Below are 15132 nucleotides of genomic sequence, written 5' to 3'. Positions count from 1 at the left end.
AGAACCTTTTTTCTGGGATCAGTCTTCTGCCTACCTGTCACCATTTTGAACCTATGATCCCCTTATCTTACAATCCTGGTTTAACTTGAAGTAGTGGTCTGAATTTATCTCTTCTATACCATTAGCTACCTGTAATTCAAGGCTATTAAGCTCACCTTTCGTCTTTCCTCATAATACAGGTCTTTGACACCAAAAATCAGCTTGTGGCTCTTTTTCTGCACTGTGTCCAAGCTTGACTATCTGACCAAATTTGAATGCATTACTGGAGGTACTGCAACAACAACTTGCATTTATATAACACCTTTGACGTAATAAAACATCCCAAGGCGCTTCACATGAGCGTTATCAATCAAAATTTGACACTGAGCCACATAAGGAGATATTAGGACAGGTGACCAAAATCTTCGTCAAAGAGGTAGGTTTTAAGGAGTGTCTTAAAGGAGGAGAGACAGAGAGGTTTAGGGAGGGAATTCCAGAGCTTAGCGTCTAGACAGCTGAAGGCACAGCCACCAACGGTGGGGCGAAGGAAATCTGGGATGCAGAGTTCTTGGAAGGTTGCAGGGCTGAAGAAAGTTACAGCAATAGGAGCGAGGCCATGGAGGGATTTGAACAGGAGGAGGAGAATTTTACATTTAAGGCATATGGTGCAGTGTCAAGAGCACTGTATTGTTCAACGTGACACCCGTTTCAAATTCTAGTACTGAACCATCCAGTAGCTTTTGTTGATGTATTCCTCAAAATTGTACCCTGCTAGTTTGATGTACAGTATTTTGTTCGAGCACGTATTAGGAATTGCCTACTTGGAATTCTACCCAGTATGTTGGTGCATCCATATTTCGTGGAAATAATTAGGGTATGAAACCAGTGTTCGATTCCCACATAGGCTGCTGCTGTTCTGGGGACTATGGTATTGGGGGAAGGCACCGAACAATAAATCAGCGAGAGAGAGGAAGATCTGTAAGAATTAACCTGCATACTTCAGTGTGATCGGCACTGGCAGAGGCCTGGGAGGAAAGAAAATTGCCAAAGTTGTTAAAAAAAAAAGTTAGTAAAATGCATTTTTAAAAAAAAAGTAGCTTTTTCTTTCGGACAGGCTCTATTCTTCCATCGTGCAATAATGAACACGGCGAAAACATCCTCTGGCGGACGAGGGACACTAGCATTTTTTAAAACAAATAATCTTTTCACTCCATTAAATGCAAAGTCATTTGGCGTTCAGAATTTCTACTTCACTTTCACATTCTGTTTACATTCACTTCCTAAATGTGTCAGCACTCGTGTTTGAAAAGAAATTAGGTCTTCGCAAGCTCCGCCTCTTAAAGCGGTAGCAGCACCGAAATTACCCTTTCAACCTAGCGATAAATTGCTTTAGTCCTATTTCTTGCATGTTCAGTGACACAGAGCAGATATTAAGTTAATTGTATGTTTAAAACTGCAATAGCAATTATTACATGATAAATATTGGATCAAAATGCTGGAAAGTGCTGCACATCAGAAATAAATATAGATTTCAATGGGGTTTGTATCCCAAACTAATTGATTTCAGCATTGTTCTTTGCTTTAAGATATAAAACTGTTAAATGGACTCAGTTTATCACTTGAAAAGTTAAAAGCTTGCCTGATGTCAGATCTTTATGCCCATTTTTAAGGTAAGAGGAGTGAAAATTATCACAATCAAAAGCAAAATACTGCAGATGCTGGAAATCTGAATTGTCATGCATAGTTTAAATTAATCAAATTAAACAAAAGCTTATTAAAGTACTAAAATGTAACAAGGAGCTGGGTGCATGGTGGGTCTACTTTACAGAATGGTTTCTGATCCTTAAATTGTAAGGATGGTAAGTCAAAGTTATAATATTTTATCCTATTAGTGTCAGAAACAAACAGGTTTGAAAGGAGCTCACTGAGGATTTTGGCCTTTCTGATTATTAAGCATTGACATAAGCACCTTATCACATCTTTGTACTTTGAAATTATGTGGCAGCCATTTTACACACAGCAAGGTCCCACAAACGGGAATGAGATTAATGGCCAGGTAACCTGTTTATGACCGTATTAGTTGAGGGAGGGATGGTTGTCACTGCATAGGTTGAGCTCCCTGATTGTTGAACAGTGCCAGGTGCACAGGTAAACATCGCCTCAGTCCAACATTTTATCCCAAGGACAGTACCTCCAACAATGCAGTACTGCACTGGAGTATCAGCCCACATTGTGGCCTCGTGAAGTGGGGCAGCCTTCTGACTCAGAGGTACGTGTACTTCCAACCTCATAGAATTAACAAAAGGGAAACAGGCCATTCAACCCAACCAGTCTGTGTCAGTGTTTACTCTCCATGTGAGCAAATAGTCCCCCCCCCTTCATCCCCATTTACTCCCCCCCCTTCATCCCCATTTACTCCCCCCCCCTTCATCCCCATTTACTCCCCCCCCTTCATCCCCATTTACTCCCCCCCCTTCATCCCCATTTACTCCACCCCCCTTCATCCCCATTTACTCCACCCCCCTTCATCCCCATTTACTCCCCCCCCCCCTTCATCCCCATTTACTCCCCCCCCTTCATCCCCCCCCTTCATCCCCATTTACTCCCCCCCCCTTCATCCCCCCCCCTTCATCCCCCCCCCTTCATCCCCATTTACTCCCCCCCTTCACCCCCCCCCCCTCATCCCCATTTACTCCCCCCCTTCACCCCCCCCTCATCCCCATTTACTCCTTCCCCCCCCTCATCCCCATTTACTCCTTCCCCCCCCCCTCATCCCCATTTACTCCTTCCCCCCCCCTCATCCCCATTTACTCCTTCCCCCCCCCTCATCCCCATTTACTCCTTCCCCCCCCTCATCCCCATTTACTCCTCCCCCCCCCCTCATCCCCATTTCCTCCCCCCCCCATTTCCTCCCCCCCCATTTCCTCCCCCCCCATTTCCCCCCCCCATCTCCTCCCCCCCCCCTCATCCCCCCCCCCTCATCCCCATTTCCTCCCCCCCCTCATCCCCATTTCCTCCCCCCCCTCATCCCCATTTCCTCCCCCCCCTCATCCCCATTTCCTCCCCCCCCCTCATCCCCATTTCCTTCCCCCCCCTCATCCCCATTTCCTCCCCCCCCCTCATCCCCATTTCCTCCCCCCCCCTCATCCCCATTTCCTCCCCCCCCCTCATCCCCATTTCCTCCCCCCCCCATTTCCTTCCCCCCCCTCATCCCCATTTCCTCCCCCCCCCTCATCCCCATTTCCTCCCCCCCCCTCATCCCCATTTCCTTCCCCTCATCCCCATTTCCTTCCCCTCATCCCCATTTCCTTCCCCCCCCCCTCATCCCCATTTCCTTCCCCCCCCCCTCATCCCCATTTCCTTCCCCCCCCCTCATCCCCATTTCCTTCCCCCCCCCCTCATCCCCATTTCCTTCCCCCCCCCCTCATCCCCATTTCCTTCCCCCCCCCCTCATCCCCATTTCCTTCCCCCCCCCCCCTCATCCCCATTTCCTTCCCCCCCCCCCTCATCCCCATTTCCTTCCCCCCCCCCCCTCATCCCCATTTCCTTCCCCCCCCCCTCATCCCCATTTCCTTCCCCTCATCCCCATTTCCTTCCCCTCATCCCCATTTCCTTCCCCCCCCCCTCATCCCCATTTCCTTCCCCCCCCCCTCATCCCCATTTCCTTCCCCCCCCCTCATCCCCATTTCCTTCCCCCCCCCTCATCCCCATTTCCTTCCCCCCCCCTCATCCCCATTTCCTTCCCCCCCCCTCATCCCCATTTCCTTCCCCCCCCCTCATCCCCATTTCCTTCCCCCCCCCATTTCCTTCCCCCCCCCATTTCCTTCCCCCCCCTTCATCCCCCCCCTTTCCTTCCCCCCCTTTCCTTCCCCTCCCCTTCATCCCCCCCCCTTCATCCCCATTTCCTTCATCCCCCCCCCTTCATCCCCCCCCCTTCATCCCCATTTCCTTCTCCGCCCCCCCCCCTTCATCCCCATTTCCTTCATCCCCATTTCCTTCATACACCTAAAGAAGTTTCTTCTGCACTCTGTTCTAAATCTTTAACATTTAGTCTTATATCTATGGCCCTTCGTTCTAGATCACTCAACTACTGGAAACAGTCTGCTTCTTTCTACCCTGTCCCATTCTTTCATAATTTTAAACACTTCCATCATATCATACCCCACAATCTACGTTGTCCAGACTGAGGCTGGACACAGCATCAGTTGTTGAGTGTATTGCCCTTTTAAGAGGATCTGAATTTGGCAGGAAGTTTTTGTAACCTCCCTGGCAGATCGAGGCGACAGGGAAGTGGGTGCAAGAAGCCAAAGTTGTGCGATTCAGTGATTGGAACGGAGGTGCAGAGGCAGCTTTCTCCATCGCTAAAGGACAGTAGCAAGAGCAGGTGCGTCATTCATTCATTCAGACTGCGATCCGTACACTCGGTGCTACCATTAATATCTGTGCAATGTTAATATCTACCAGTGTCGACCAAACCCACAGGGAAGGGCTGGAAGGGAGAGTAAACTGCGGTTATCAGGCGGTGTTTCATTGAAACTAAGTTTAAATTAACAAGGGACGCAAACAAAAACAATGTTTTTGGATTTGAAACAAAAATAATGAAGCGGCTTGGTTGCAAATATGTTCAGGGAATAATCTTCATTCTATTACAGTGTCGTAGAATGATACAGCACAGGCGGCGGCCATTCGGCCCATTGTGCCTGTGATGGCTCTTTTTAAGAGCAATCCAAATAAGTCCCACTCGCCTGCCCTTTCCCCATTGCCCTGCACATTTCCTCCTGTCATCTCTTTCTGTTATGTAATAATTTCTTTTCCAGAAGCAAGTGGATTTTCCCCCTTATTTTTTAGGAAAAAAAATCAATTTAATTTTCCCACCCGATTCTGTCGTTGACATTGCCCTTTTTGGCTTTTGCTGATTCAGGCGCACAGTTGCATGATCACGGTGCCGGCGATGAGATCATTGATTACTAATTAAAGGGATAGGGGGAGTCAGTGCCAGCATATCCTGACCTGAGAGTTTTATATGTTTAAAAAATAAATCTGGCTGGAGATTGTTTTAAATTTTGATCCAAGCAAGTTACGGAAACCTGGGTCAATCTACTGGACTCCGTGGATTTATTAGGAGTGAAACAACCAGACAGATTGCAAATTTCTTCAATTCAAATATTTTGAGTAAAGTTCACAAATACCTTTCCCTCACAAGAATTAATAAGTGTAATGGGAGTGGAACAGGAAGTGAGATCTGCAGTGGTTACTGACACAGTGGAGGTATTTGAGGAAATCGAAAGAGAAAGTGGAGAGGTTTTATTGGAAATCCCATGTAGTTTCCAAGAAGTGACTCAGTATTTACTGTTGCCCACTAAAGCATATTTTAAAGGGAGTGCTCCATTTTGTTTTTTTCTGAACAAAATGCACAAAAATGAATTATACTTGCCATTACGAGGCTATGTAAAGGGCCCCAATTGTGGATTTGCAATGAATTCTTTCCATGCTGTTCTTAATTAGGTGTTGCCAACCCCAGTTGGACAAATTCCAGGTGGTTTCATCAAATGAACTCCCACCTCCAACAGCCCTATATAGTCAAACAGCTTTTCCCCCCCATTTCTATAACTAATAAACGAAAGTGTTCAAAGAAAATGGGAAAAAAAACCCCACTTTTTTCATGCCCCTATGATATTTCTCCTGAATTGTGCGCAGCATTGTCTAGAAAATTAATCTTCAATTCTGGAGACTCCAGGGGAATTCCTGGAGGGTTGGCAACCCTATTCTTAATGTTGCCCAAACATGTGCAGCATCAACAACAGCAATGCTATGGGAAGCCATAGTTGCAGTGTCTACTATCATTGGGGTGTGGCTCCATTCTTGGAGACAAACACAGGTGTGGAGTGCTTCCTACCAGCATTGGATTTACATTGGTATTTTTCTCCAATGAGAAGAATGGTTGGCACAGTCAACTCTTCTCAAACTGGTAGAAAGACTGGGTTGCTATGCTGACAGTGTGTTAAATTAATGTTAAAGATAAGACTTCACATTTATAATATTTATGTCCTAGCTACGCAAAAATGAAGCACCTCTTGGGAGAAGCAGTAACTTCAGCTAATAGGAACATAGGAATTGCTGGACGAACAAAGACCATCTAGTTCGCCTTATACCCTCCTGGTATTCGCATGATACAATGATAATGGAGTTGCTGACTAATCATGGCAATCAATCTCTATCAGTTAGTTTACAACAGACCCAGAGATGACACCAGGAAAACCCCAGTGGTGGAGAGCTTTGGGACCCATAGGTCCAAAGTCACCTGTTCCTCCCAAACCTGTTACTTGCCACATGTCATGTCTCAAATTACTCATATACTGTTTCCCAAAATGTTACTTTCTGAAAGAAATCTATCTAATTTGCATTTGAATGAATCAATGCTAACTGCTTCCACCGTCTCCCTAGGGAGCCTGTTCCATAGATGGACCATTCGCTCACTGAAATAATGATCCCGCAGATTTGGTTTCAGTTTAAACCCCCTTCCTCTGGTCCTACTGTCTGGACAAGGTGAAATAGCTTGTCACCGTCTACATTATCTAGTCCCTTCAGAATACTCTCATATTAGTGCTATTATGTGGGTAGGTGTGATACTAAGTTTTTAACCCAGATGTCATGAGTTCATATCCCACCATGGCAAGTTGTTGAAATGAATTCAATAAATCTGGTCATTTGCCCATATTGCCCTGAGAAAGCGAGCCTTCTGTTTGAACCGCTGCAAGCCTTGTAGCGAAGGTAGATGGTAGTCCCATAGTGATGTCAGGTAAGGAATTCCAAGATATTGGCTCAGTGATGATGAAGGAACAGCGACATATGTGCAAGTCAGGAAATATGTAACTTGAAGGAGATGGTATTCCTACGACCTTGCTGCTCTTTTATGGCTCAGTGGTGGAGGTTGCAAGGAAGGGAGGTGCTATTGAAGTAACCTTAGTACAATGGTAATGCCACAATACACAATGGAGGGTGACCTCACTGTTACTTATTACTTTTATTGAAAATTTATCAATTCCTATGAAGCCGCTCTGCATTATAATGGTTAGGTTTGTCTCTCAGGAAATCAGTTTATGAAGACGTCATTTTAAATTCATCGTATTTCCTCGTGGAGTCAGGTAACTGTTTTGTGTATTATTAAGTCTGCATCTGTGAATTCTGTGTTTGTACTGCTCACAGGTGATCTTTCATGATTTATTATTTGGTAAACAATAGGGGACAGTGCGGCACTGAACTATGCAACCAGGAACATCTCTAGGTCAATCTGTGCTGCTTTAGCCAATCTCGGCTGGGTGGAGGAGGCATTCTGCAAGTCTCCTCAACCCTCTAGGCTCGGATTTGCATTCCTGATTTTATCGAGTGATTCCCGCTAGAAAATGTGAATGTTTCGTGAGGTTTCTGAATCATGGCCCCTTGACCAAGGTACCTGGGGACTGCTGGAGCCATATCCCTTCATGAGTTACTGCCTTTAAGGAAGGGGAAAAAACATGAGATAGAGGAGAGAATGAAATAATGGAGGATACTTTGGGAACCTCACTGCCTGTGGGACCCTAATGCTTCTACCTCATTATGATTCCATCATTGAAAGTCTTCCAAATGAGTGATTCTAAATTTTAAAATTGATCTTGGTAAATGCACTGCCTCTGTGGTACTGAGCCACATAGGTTACATTTCTGGAGTTAGCTGATCTCAACCAATATGAGCAGTGGAGACAATACAGTTATTCTTAGTGGTCCTGGATTAGGGACCTATTCAGGCACCCCTTGCTATAGTATTGGGCTTGGCTGTGTTGCCCCATGTTCAAATAGCTTACCAACACTTGCTGTGTAGACTCACAAACGAAAAATGACCATGAATTAGGTCCCAGAAGGTGACTGAATTCAATTGCTGTCCATGGAACGGCACCAAAGCGGGAGTCAAGAGAAAACTAAAAATTAACTTGAAGAGGAGTGTCTCTTTGCCCATTATGACATATGGGATTATTCACGTCCACCTGAGAGGGCAGATGGGGCCTTGGTTAACGTCTCAACCGAAAGACTGCACCTCCGACAACGCAGCACTCCCTCAGTACTGCACTGAAATGTTAGCTTGATTATGTGCTCAAGTCTCGAGGTGGGATATGAACTCACAATCTCCTGACTTGAGGTGAGAGCTCTACCACTGAGCCAAGGCTGACCCCTTGTATTAAATTAATGCCTTAAACTTTCTGCATGTGTTCCCTCCCTCTAATTAGTTACTTAGGATGCGATAAAGAATTTATTTTGCTGTTCTAAAGTAGAACTATCGGGAAATTAGAAGCCAAGTATACTTTACTGTTGCTGTGTTGGAAAGAGTTGCACACAATCGTAACAATAAGTACAACAACAAATTGCGTGTATATAGATCCTCTCCCCACTGAAGTGACCAGAAGATTTGTTGAAGAGTGCTAGACTGGGGGTGATTGCCCCTCCCCCCCCCCCCCCCACCTCCTAAGAAAAAGCTAGATACCCCCGCAGACCCTGTACAAAGGGGACCACCTTAAAATGTTTTTTAAAATGTACTTGTCTAATCTTGGCCTGGGCCGCTAGGTGGCGGCCAATAATGCCGGTTGGTCAGCTGATATTCCTGGTGTGACCAAGCATGCCAGCGTTGACCATGTGCCGGGTTCTTAAGTAACTTAAGAGCTTAAACTCCCAACATTTGGAGTCTACACCTTCCTATGCCGCTGGCCTTGTGGGGGGGTGGATGGAGGCTCCAGATTGCAGTCTATTTTCTGGCTGCTCCAGTGGACCCCTGTTATAGCGGGAGCCTGCCAGAACAGGTGTGATGTTCAGCCCCTTGGGTTTAACACCCCGTGTGCAACACCATGGGCGATCAACTAGGATAAACTTCTTTACCTAGAGAGTGGCTAGAATGTGGAACTTGCTACCACAAGGAGTAGTTGAGGCAAATAACATAGATGCATTTAAGGAGAAGCTAGATAAACACATGAGGGAGAAAGGAATAGAAAGTTATGCTGATAGGGTTAGATGAAGAGGGGTGGGAGGAGGCTCGTGTGGAGCATAAACATCAGCATGGACCAGTTGGGTCGAATGGCCTGTTTCTGTGCTGTACATTCTATGTGATTTAACATAGCGAAACATTCCAAAACGCTTTACAGAGGTGGTAATCAGGCAAAAATGGGCATCAAATCAAAGAAGGAGATGTTAGGAGGGGTGACTAAAAATTTGATTAAAGAGGTGGGTTTTAGGGAAGGCCTTAAAGGAGAGGGAGGTGGACTGGTTTAGGGAGGGAATTCCAGAGCGTGAGGCCTAGGCGGCTGAAAGCACAGCAGCCAATGGTGAGGCGGTGGGGAGGCGGGGAATGCGGATGCACAAAAGGCCAGAGTCGGAGTCAAAAATAACCCATTGGATGTGCAAAACTTTGGGATGTTCTGAGTTGGATATTCTGTCCATCCAGCCAAATGGGCCAAAGTGGTCATTCCCATTCCTGTACAGTCCTATATCATCAGGTGCTATATAAATGCAACTTTTCTATTTTCCTTCATCAGAAAGGTGAGTTCAGTTTAAATTCGGAGCTTCACAAAATCTCAACCTGCTTTCTATTTCCCTTAGGTTTGCAGATCATGGAAGCTAATGAGAATCCCGCAGAGATCGATGAAGGTCTCTATTCCAGACAGCTGTAAGTATATTTGGAAGTAAAGCAAACTCCTGCAGTTAAAAGAAACATACTGGAGTTAGAGGTGGGGAAGGTAATGGTCAAATGTACACCTTGTTCACTGGATGAACAAGACTGATCTTGTCAGAGTTGTCACTCATAACTATTAGAAGTTACCAGTGGATTCCAATTAGGACCAGTGGTTTATAGTGACTGAATAAATCGAGTTGCATTTTTATTACACAGTATTTCTGGATTTTCACCAGTGCTTTGGGGTTGCATTCTGTAATAATGCCCCACGATAATTTGGACCACTGATTCTTGATTGAATAACAGCTTTAATGTGGTAAAATGTCCCAAGGCGCTTCACAGGAGCGTTAACGAACACAATTTGACACTGAGCCACATAAGGAGATATTAGTTCAGGTGACCTAAAGCTTGGTCAAAGAGGTAAGTTTTAAGGAGCGTCTTAAAGGAGGAGAGAGAGGTAGAGATGCGGAGAGTTTTAGGGAGGGAAGTCCAGAGCTTAGGGCCCAGGCAGCCGAAGGCAGCTTATTACACGGGAATGGTACATTTCCCATGATTTTTTACAGGTGCCTTAGGGTTGACGTTTTGTGACTCCGTCCATTTTTCCATGAAAACCGCGAACAAGTGGCTTTGGTAATGATCGTCTTGCTCACGAGTCTGATGAAACTGTTGATCTGGTTGTTCCTCCTGCACCAGTATGTGTTGTATTTAACACCAGAAGTGAATTAATTGCACACCCACTAAACATTCAATTTGGTTCTGCATTGCTGTAGTTATGCTGCATTATACCATGAGGAAGCTTCTGTAAGTCCAGCAATACATGTGATAATATACATGTGTCAAAATAAATTAAGACTAAATGTAGAATAATAGAGGCTACCAATGCATCGCAAGGCAGCAATTTATTCTAGAGGTCGTGATGACGTCCTAAACTGTGGGAACAAAGCTTGAAACCCTGAGAATGAATTCCAGCTTTAAATTCACTGCTGCATATTTATCACTCTATCTAATACCAACAGATCTTGCGTATTGCTCACGGGTAGACTAAGGTTGGAGAGACAGTTGTGGTATTTAGTTGCTAACCTGGCCTGCCCCTTTAAGGTCAGTGCTCAAGTATTCCCTGAGAGAAGCAGATGATTGCAGCTATTAGAAGTTCCTATGGTTAATTAAGAAGTCAGTAAATTGCTTGTAAGCTTCAGGCTCCAAGTCAGAAAAAGCCAAGATGAAAATACCTTAATGCTAGGCATTGTGCATGTGCGTGAGCCTTTAAGGTTGAAATGTGTAATTGCTTTATATTCTTGAAAATCATTTCAAGTCAGATTGCAGATGAGAACCTTGGGTTTGTTAGGTTGACGGGTCAATTAACAAGTTGGAGACAATGTGGAACTGGTATGGTTTTTGAAGAGAGGGAGCTGGAACACATCGTGTTTTAAGATTGTTTTGCAGGTATAAGAAAGGGGTAGAAAGTGCGAATATCCTAATTGTAAGAATCATTGTTGAAATGTTTACATTTTCTTACATTTACACCTGGCTTGGAGATGTTCAGTTGTGCTTAGTTTGTTTTAACTTCATTGTCTGTGATCTGCTGCAGCTCTTGAGATACTGGAAGACAAGGCTGGGAATCATCAATCGCATGGGAAGAATGGTCCTAATGGGTGTGATAAAATAAATATGCCTAGTAGATACCTAGCTTAGAATAAATTGGCTAATGATTAAGCATGATGCGAAAGTATTGCAAGAAATACGTGGCAGGCTGTTTCAAAGTTAGTAATTTGTGGAGTGTGGTAGAGTACGTGATAGTGTAATTTAACTAATTAAGATGTGAAGCTGAAGTCATATATTACACAGGGTATAACGGAGACCAGTAATCTAATTCAGGGGTTCCAGATTTTTTGGGAGGAGGCACCTCACTGGAAACTGATGGCCAAATGGACTGTGTGTAGTTAATATGTGCTAACACTGCATCAAAGGATTAATAGCTGTGATGTATTAAGTGATGGTCCATGTTTAATTACCAAGAAGTAACCATTTATATTCCTCAGTTTTAATTCAACGCCAGAAATTTTAGATGACAAGCCTTCAAGACACAAGCTTGAATAGTTTATGACCCCAAGTCTAAATTGCAGCACTGGAATCCCTCTCTGCTTATCTCTTCTGTTGAATGGGCATTTTTGTTTGTTCAGTAAGTCAATCAAACCCATTCCAGCCTTGACCGACGTCTGGTGCTTATCTGGGGGTCAAGGAAACTGCGGACAAGCTTCACGTGGGCAGCTGTTCTTTGCTGACTCCTTCCTTCGGTGATTCTCATTAAAATGTTCCTTTTCTTTCCACTACAGGGATTAAATATAGAACTGACTGAAGTTGGTGCCAGTTTATTTATTTTTTAAATGTTAGAGCATTTGAGGCGTCCGTGTCCTGTGCAGGTTCCTGTGACATACTGAAAGCAACAACGCACCCACGAGATGTTAAAGGGGTTTACTACTGTTGAGAAATCCAGGGGAAGGGCAAAGACCCATTGTGCAGGACACCATGAGGGGTGAAACGAGTAGGAGATACGATGAGATAAATCAACAAGCAGTGTTTAGAATATGACCGATAGAGTGACAGTTCTGTATTACGTGGAGAGTACATGCTAAAGGAGAGTCACTAGACATGTTCAGCCATAAGTTGGGAGAAGAAAACAAAAAACCAGCATCAGCAAAAGCCTGTGATTGAATTACAGCATCCAACCAACTCTGATTTGTTTTTTTTTATATTTCATTATAATAGATTATATAATGTTATAATTGGTTTCTCTCTCTCTTTGGGACCCTCTGTGTCACAGGCGAGCAGGAGACCTGAATCCTGTGCCCCTTCCAATACAGCTCTTCAGAAAGGACTAGGATAATGCATTTTCTTTCCCTCCCCTTGGTATAAGCAAGTGGACAGACTCTGCTCAGCAGATTTGTTAAGTCTGTGAATTCCCACGTGGGATATTGTACCTGAACACAGAGCACCAACTTGCTGTCCCACCACTCGACCTCTCCCTTTTTCTTTTTGCCCCTCACCTTTTCCTCATCTGTAGGAGCAAGATGACCTAAATGTGGACATCTGCATCAGAACCACCCAACAATATTCTGACTTCACAGATGCCAGGTATTACAGGAAATAGATGGGGGCGGGGGTAGGTTGGGTGGGGTGGGGTGGGGTGGGTGGGTGGAGAATGGTTAGTGTCGGGTTGCCCTGTCTTCTTTGAGGTGGAGAAGTCTGTTGTGAAGCAACCCACTCGAGAGCCGTAGCTGGCAGATCAGTGTGAGCGGCAGCCCACGTGATGGAGAATTCCCCACTGTAACAATTAGACTGCCTGTTTATTTCTAATAAAAAAACACTTTATATTTGTAGGAAAATGGAAATTTGCTGCTGGGAATTCAACGTTTTTCTATTGTCCACACCCAATGCCGCCATTAAATGTTCCCAGGTCAGATGGATCAGAGGTCAGGTACAGGATAAAACTCCTCTTTCTGCCCCACCCAGTAATGTATCTTAAACCAGTGGGCACAAGGGATTTATGGTGTACCAGTGATGTACACTGTATCAATAAAAGAAAGCACCCAATGCTGGAAATCTGAAATAAAACCGGAAAATGCTGGAAATACACAGCCAGTCGGTCAGCATCTAAAAGATGAGGATGGGTTAAGGATTCCGGTGAGATGTGTCATCAGGACCATGTATTTTTAAATATACACATTTGATAAAACACATTCCTGCATGTTCCATATTGTGGTTTAATCGCAGAGTTTGGTAGGCACAATCATGATCTTTTTTGTCCTGTGTATTGTGTGACTAAAACCCTATTTCTAGAATCTGTTTAGAAATGTATTTGTTTATTTTGGCAGTTGGAGATTTGATTCTACTCTCGTGTAGTATTTTTAGCCTCTTTGCATTGACTGCTGTTCCTGGCAGTTGATTCCCAGTTGTACAATAAATGGGTCAAAGGAAATGCATTTAACAGCAGAATCCTTCAGAGTGTGAACAGTGACCCTGAGCAGACATTTGCTGACTTGGGCATTGAATGGAGACACTGGTAACCAATTAGTGAGTGTCAGCTCCACACACCAAATGCATAGCACTGCAGGACAGGACATCGATTGTAACTGTCCTGAGGCATTTGGATCCTTTAGTCCTCTATCCTCCTGTCACATGACCACAGTCATGGTTTCACGAGTATCAGTCGCGGCTCAGTGGGAAGCACTCTCACCCTGACTCGGAAAGTTGTGGGTTCAAGTCCTGCTCCCGGCTGACACTCGTGCAATACTGAGGGAACGCTGCACTGTCGGAGTTGCCGTCTTTTGGATGAGACGTTAAACCTCAGCCCTCAGGAGGACATAAAAGATCCCATGGCATTATTTCGAAGAAGAGCAGGGAAGTTCTCCCCGATATCCTGGCCAATATTTTTCCCTCAACCAACATCACTAAAGCTGGCCATAATATGATTGCAGATCTTTTTTTAAAAAAAACTCCAGTCTAATCAATCATCCTTGATTTAACTCCTCTCTCCTATTCTTTCTGATATTACAGGACACCACCTCCGTCAGCCATTGCCCTTCATCTGCGTTCCAAGTTTAAAAAATTACAATGCTTCTTAAATCAACATTTAATGTACTGAATATGTAAGTTAGAAATTCAGTAGTTTATTAGGAAAAATAACATAGATTCTGGTAAATAAATCAGACTTAAGATATCAGTGACAAAAGAGTTGAAGAGTGAGGACGAAAACTAGAATGGCTTATCCAGAATCGATCAGTTGAGTGCTCTGTCCTTGAGGTTTAATCCCCATTGTACATAGAGTATATATCTTTATATATCTTTAAGAGGTGGCCTGGGGAATTTCTGAATCCCTGCGTGACCTTGTCATACCCAGTAATGTAATACTAGTTAATGTGTCACTGTGTGGCAATAGTTGAAAGGTGAGAGTAATATCTGCTTCGACTTTGGTTCAGAGATACAAAATTTGGAACTTCAGGAATTTAAAGTCTGAATAAAAATATGCATCATTGCAGGGCCAACAATGGCAAGCACACAAACCTTATGGAAAAATACAATTTTGCCATGTTTCCCTTCATTAAACTTTGACTGTACTTCAAAAATACTTCATTGGCTGTTAAGCACTTTGGGATGTCTTGAGGTTGTGAAAAGCATTTTTTAAATGCAAGTTCGTTTGTTCATTCTTTCCTTATCTGAAATCACTCATTGTTTCCAAAGTTCAGGCAGACCTATCTGTTAACCAGTTATAATAGTCGTAACATTCAGCCAAGCATAGTGCTATAAGTCTGTCAATTATTATACTAGTGTATAATAATAAACCTGCAGCAGCAGGGGGTTGTCCTCTTTTTTTAAGTTCCCCCACTTTCTTGCCTTCTCATTATTGTAGGTCTCTCTCATGACTTTCCAACCACATTGTTGTGTTCTGTTAATGTCTTTTCA

The 15132-nt window shown here is 44.1% G+C and overlaps 1 protein-coding gene across 1 annotated transcript in view; it reads left to right on the top strand.

Annotated features, from left to right (window-relative positions):
- Window positions 1-4263: 4263 nt before the first annotated feature.
- The window catches only part of LOC137334044 (ubiquitin-like modifier-activating enzyme 1), a 212513-nt gene continuing 201644 nt past the window's right edge, over window positions 4264-15132 (top strand). Inside the window, exons 1-2 of the mRNA XM_067998471.1 lie at window positions 4264-4363; window positions 9600-9666. Of these exons, the coding sequence (XP_067854572.1) occupies window positions 9611-9666 (56 nt within the window). The 5' untranslated portion in view covers window positions 4264-4363; window positions 9600-9610. The remainder of the gene's footprint in view (window positions 4364-9599; window positions 9667-15132) is intronic.

This window comes from Heptranchias perlo, chromosome 17, assembly GCF_035084215.1.
Source record: "Heptranchias perlo isolate sHepPer1 chromosome 17, sHepPer1.hap1, whole genome shotgun sequence".
NCBI classification, from domain to species: Eukaryota; Metazoa; Chordata; class Chondrichthyes; order Hexanchiformes; family Hexanchidae; genus Heptranchias; species Heptranchias perlo.
This window is presented reverse-complemented; position numbering and strand designations above follow the sequence as displayed.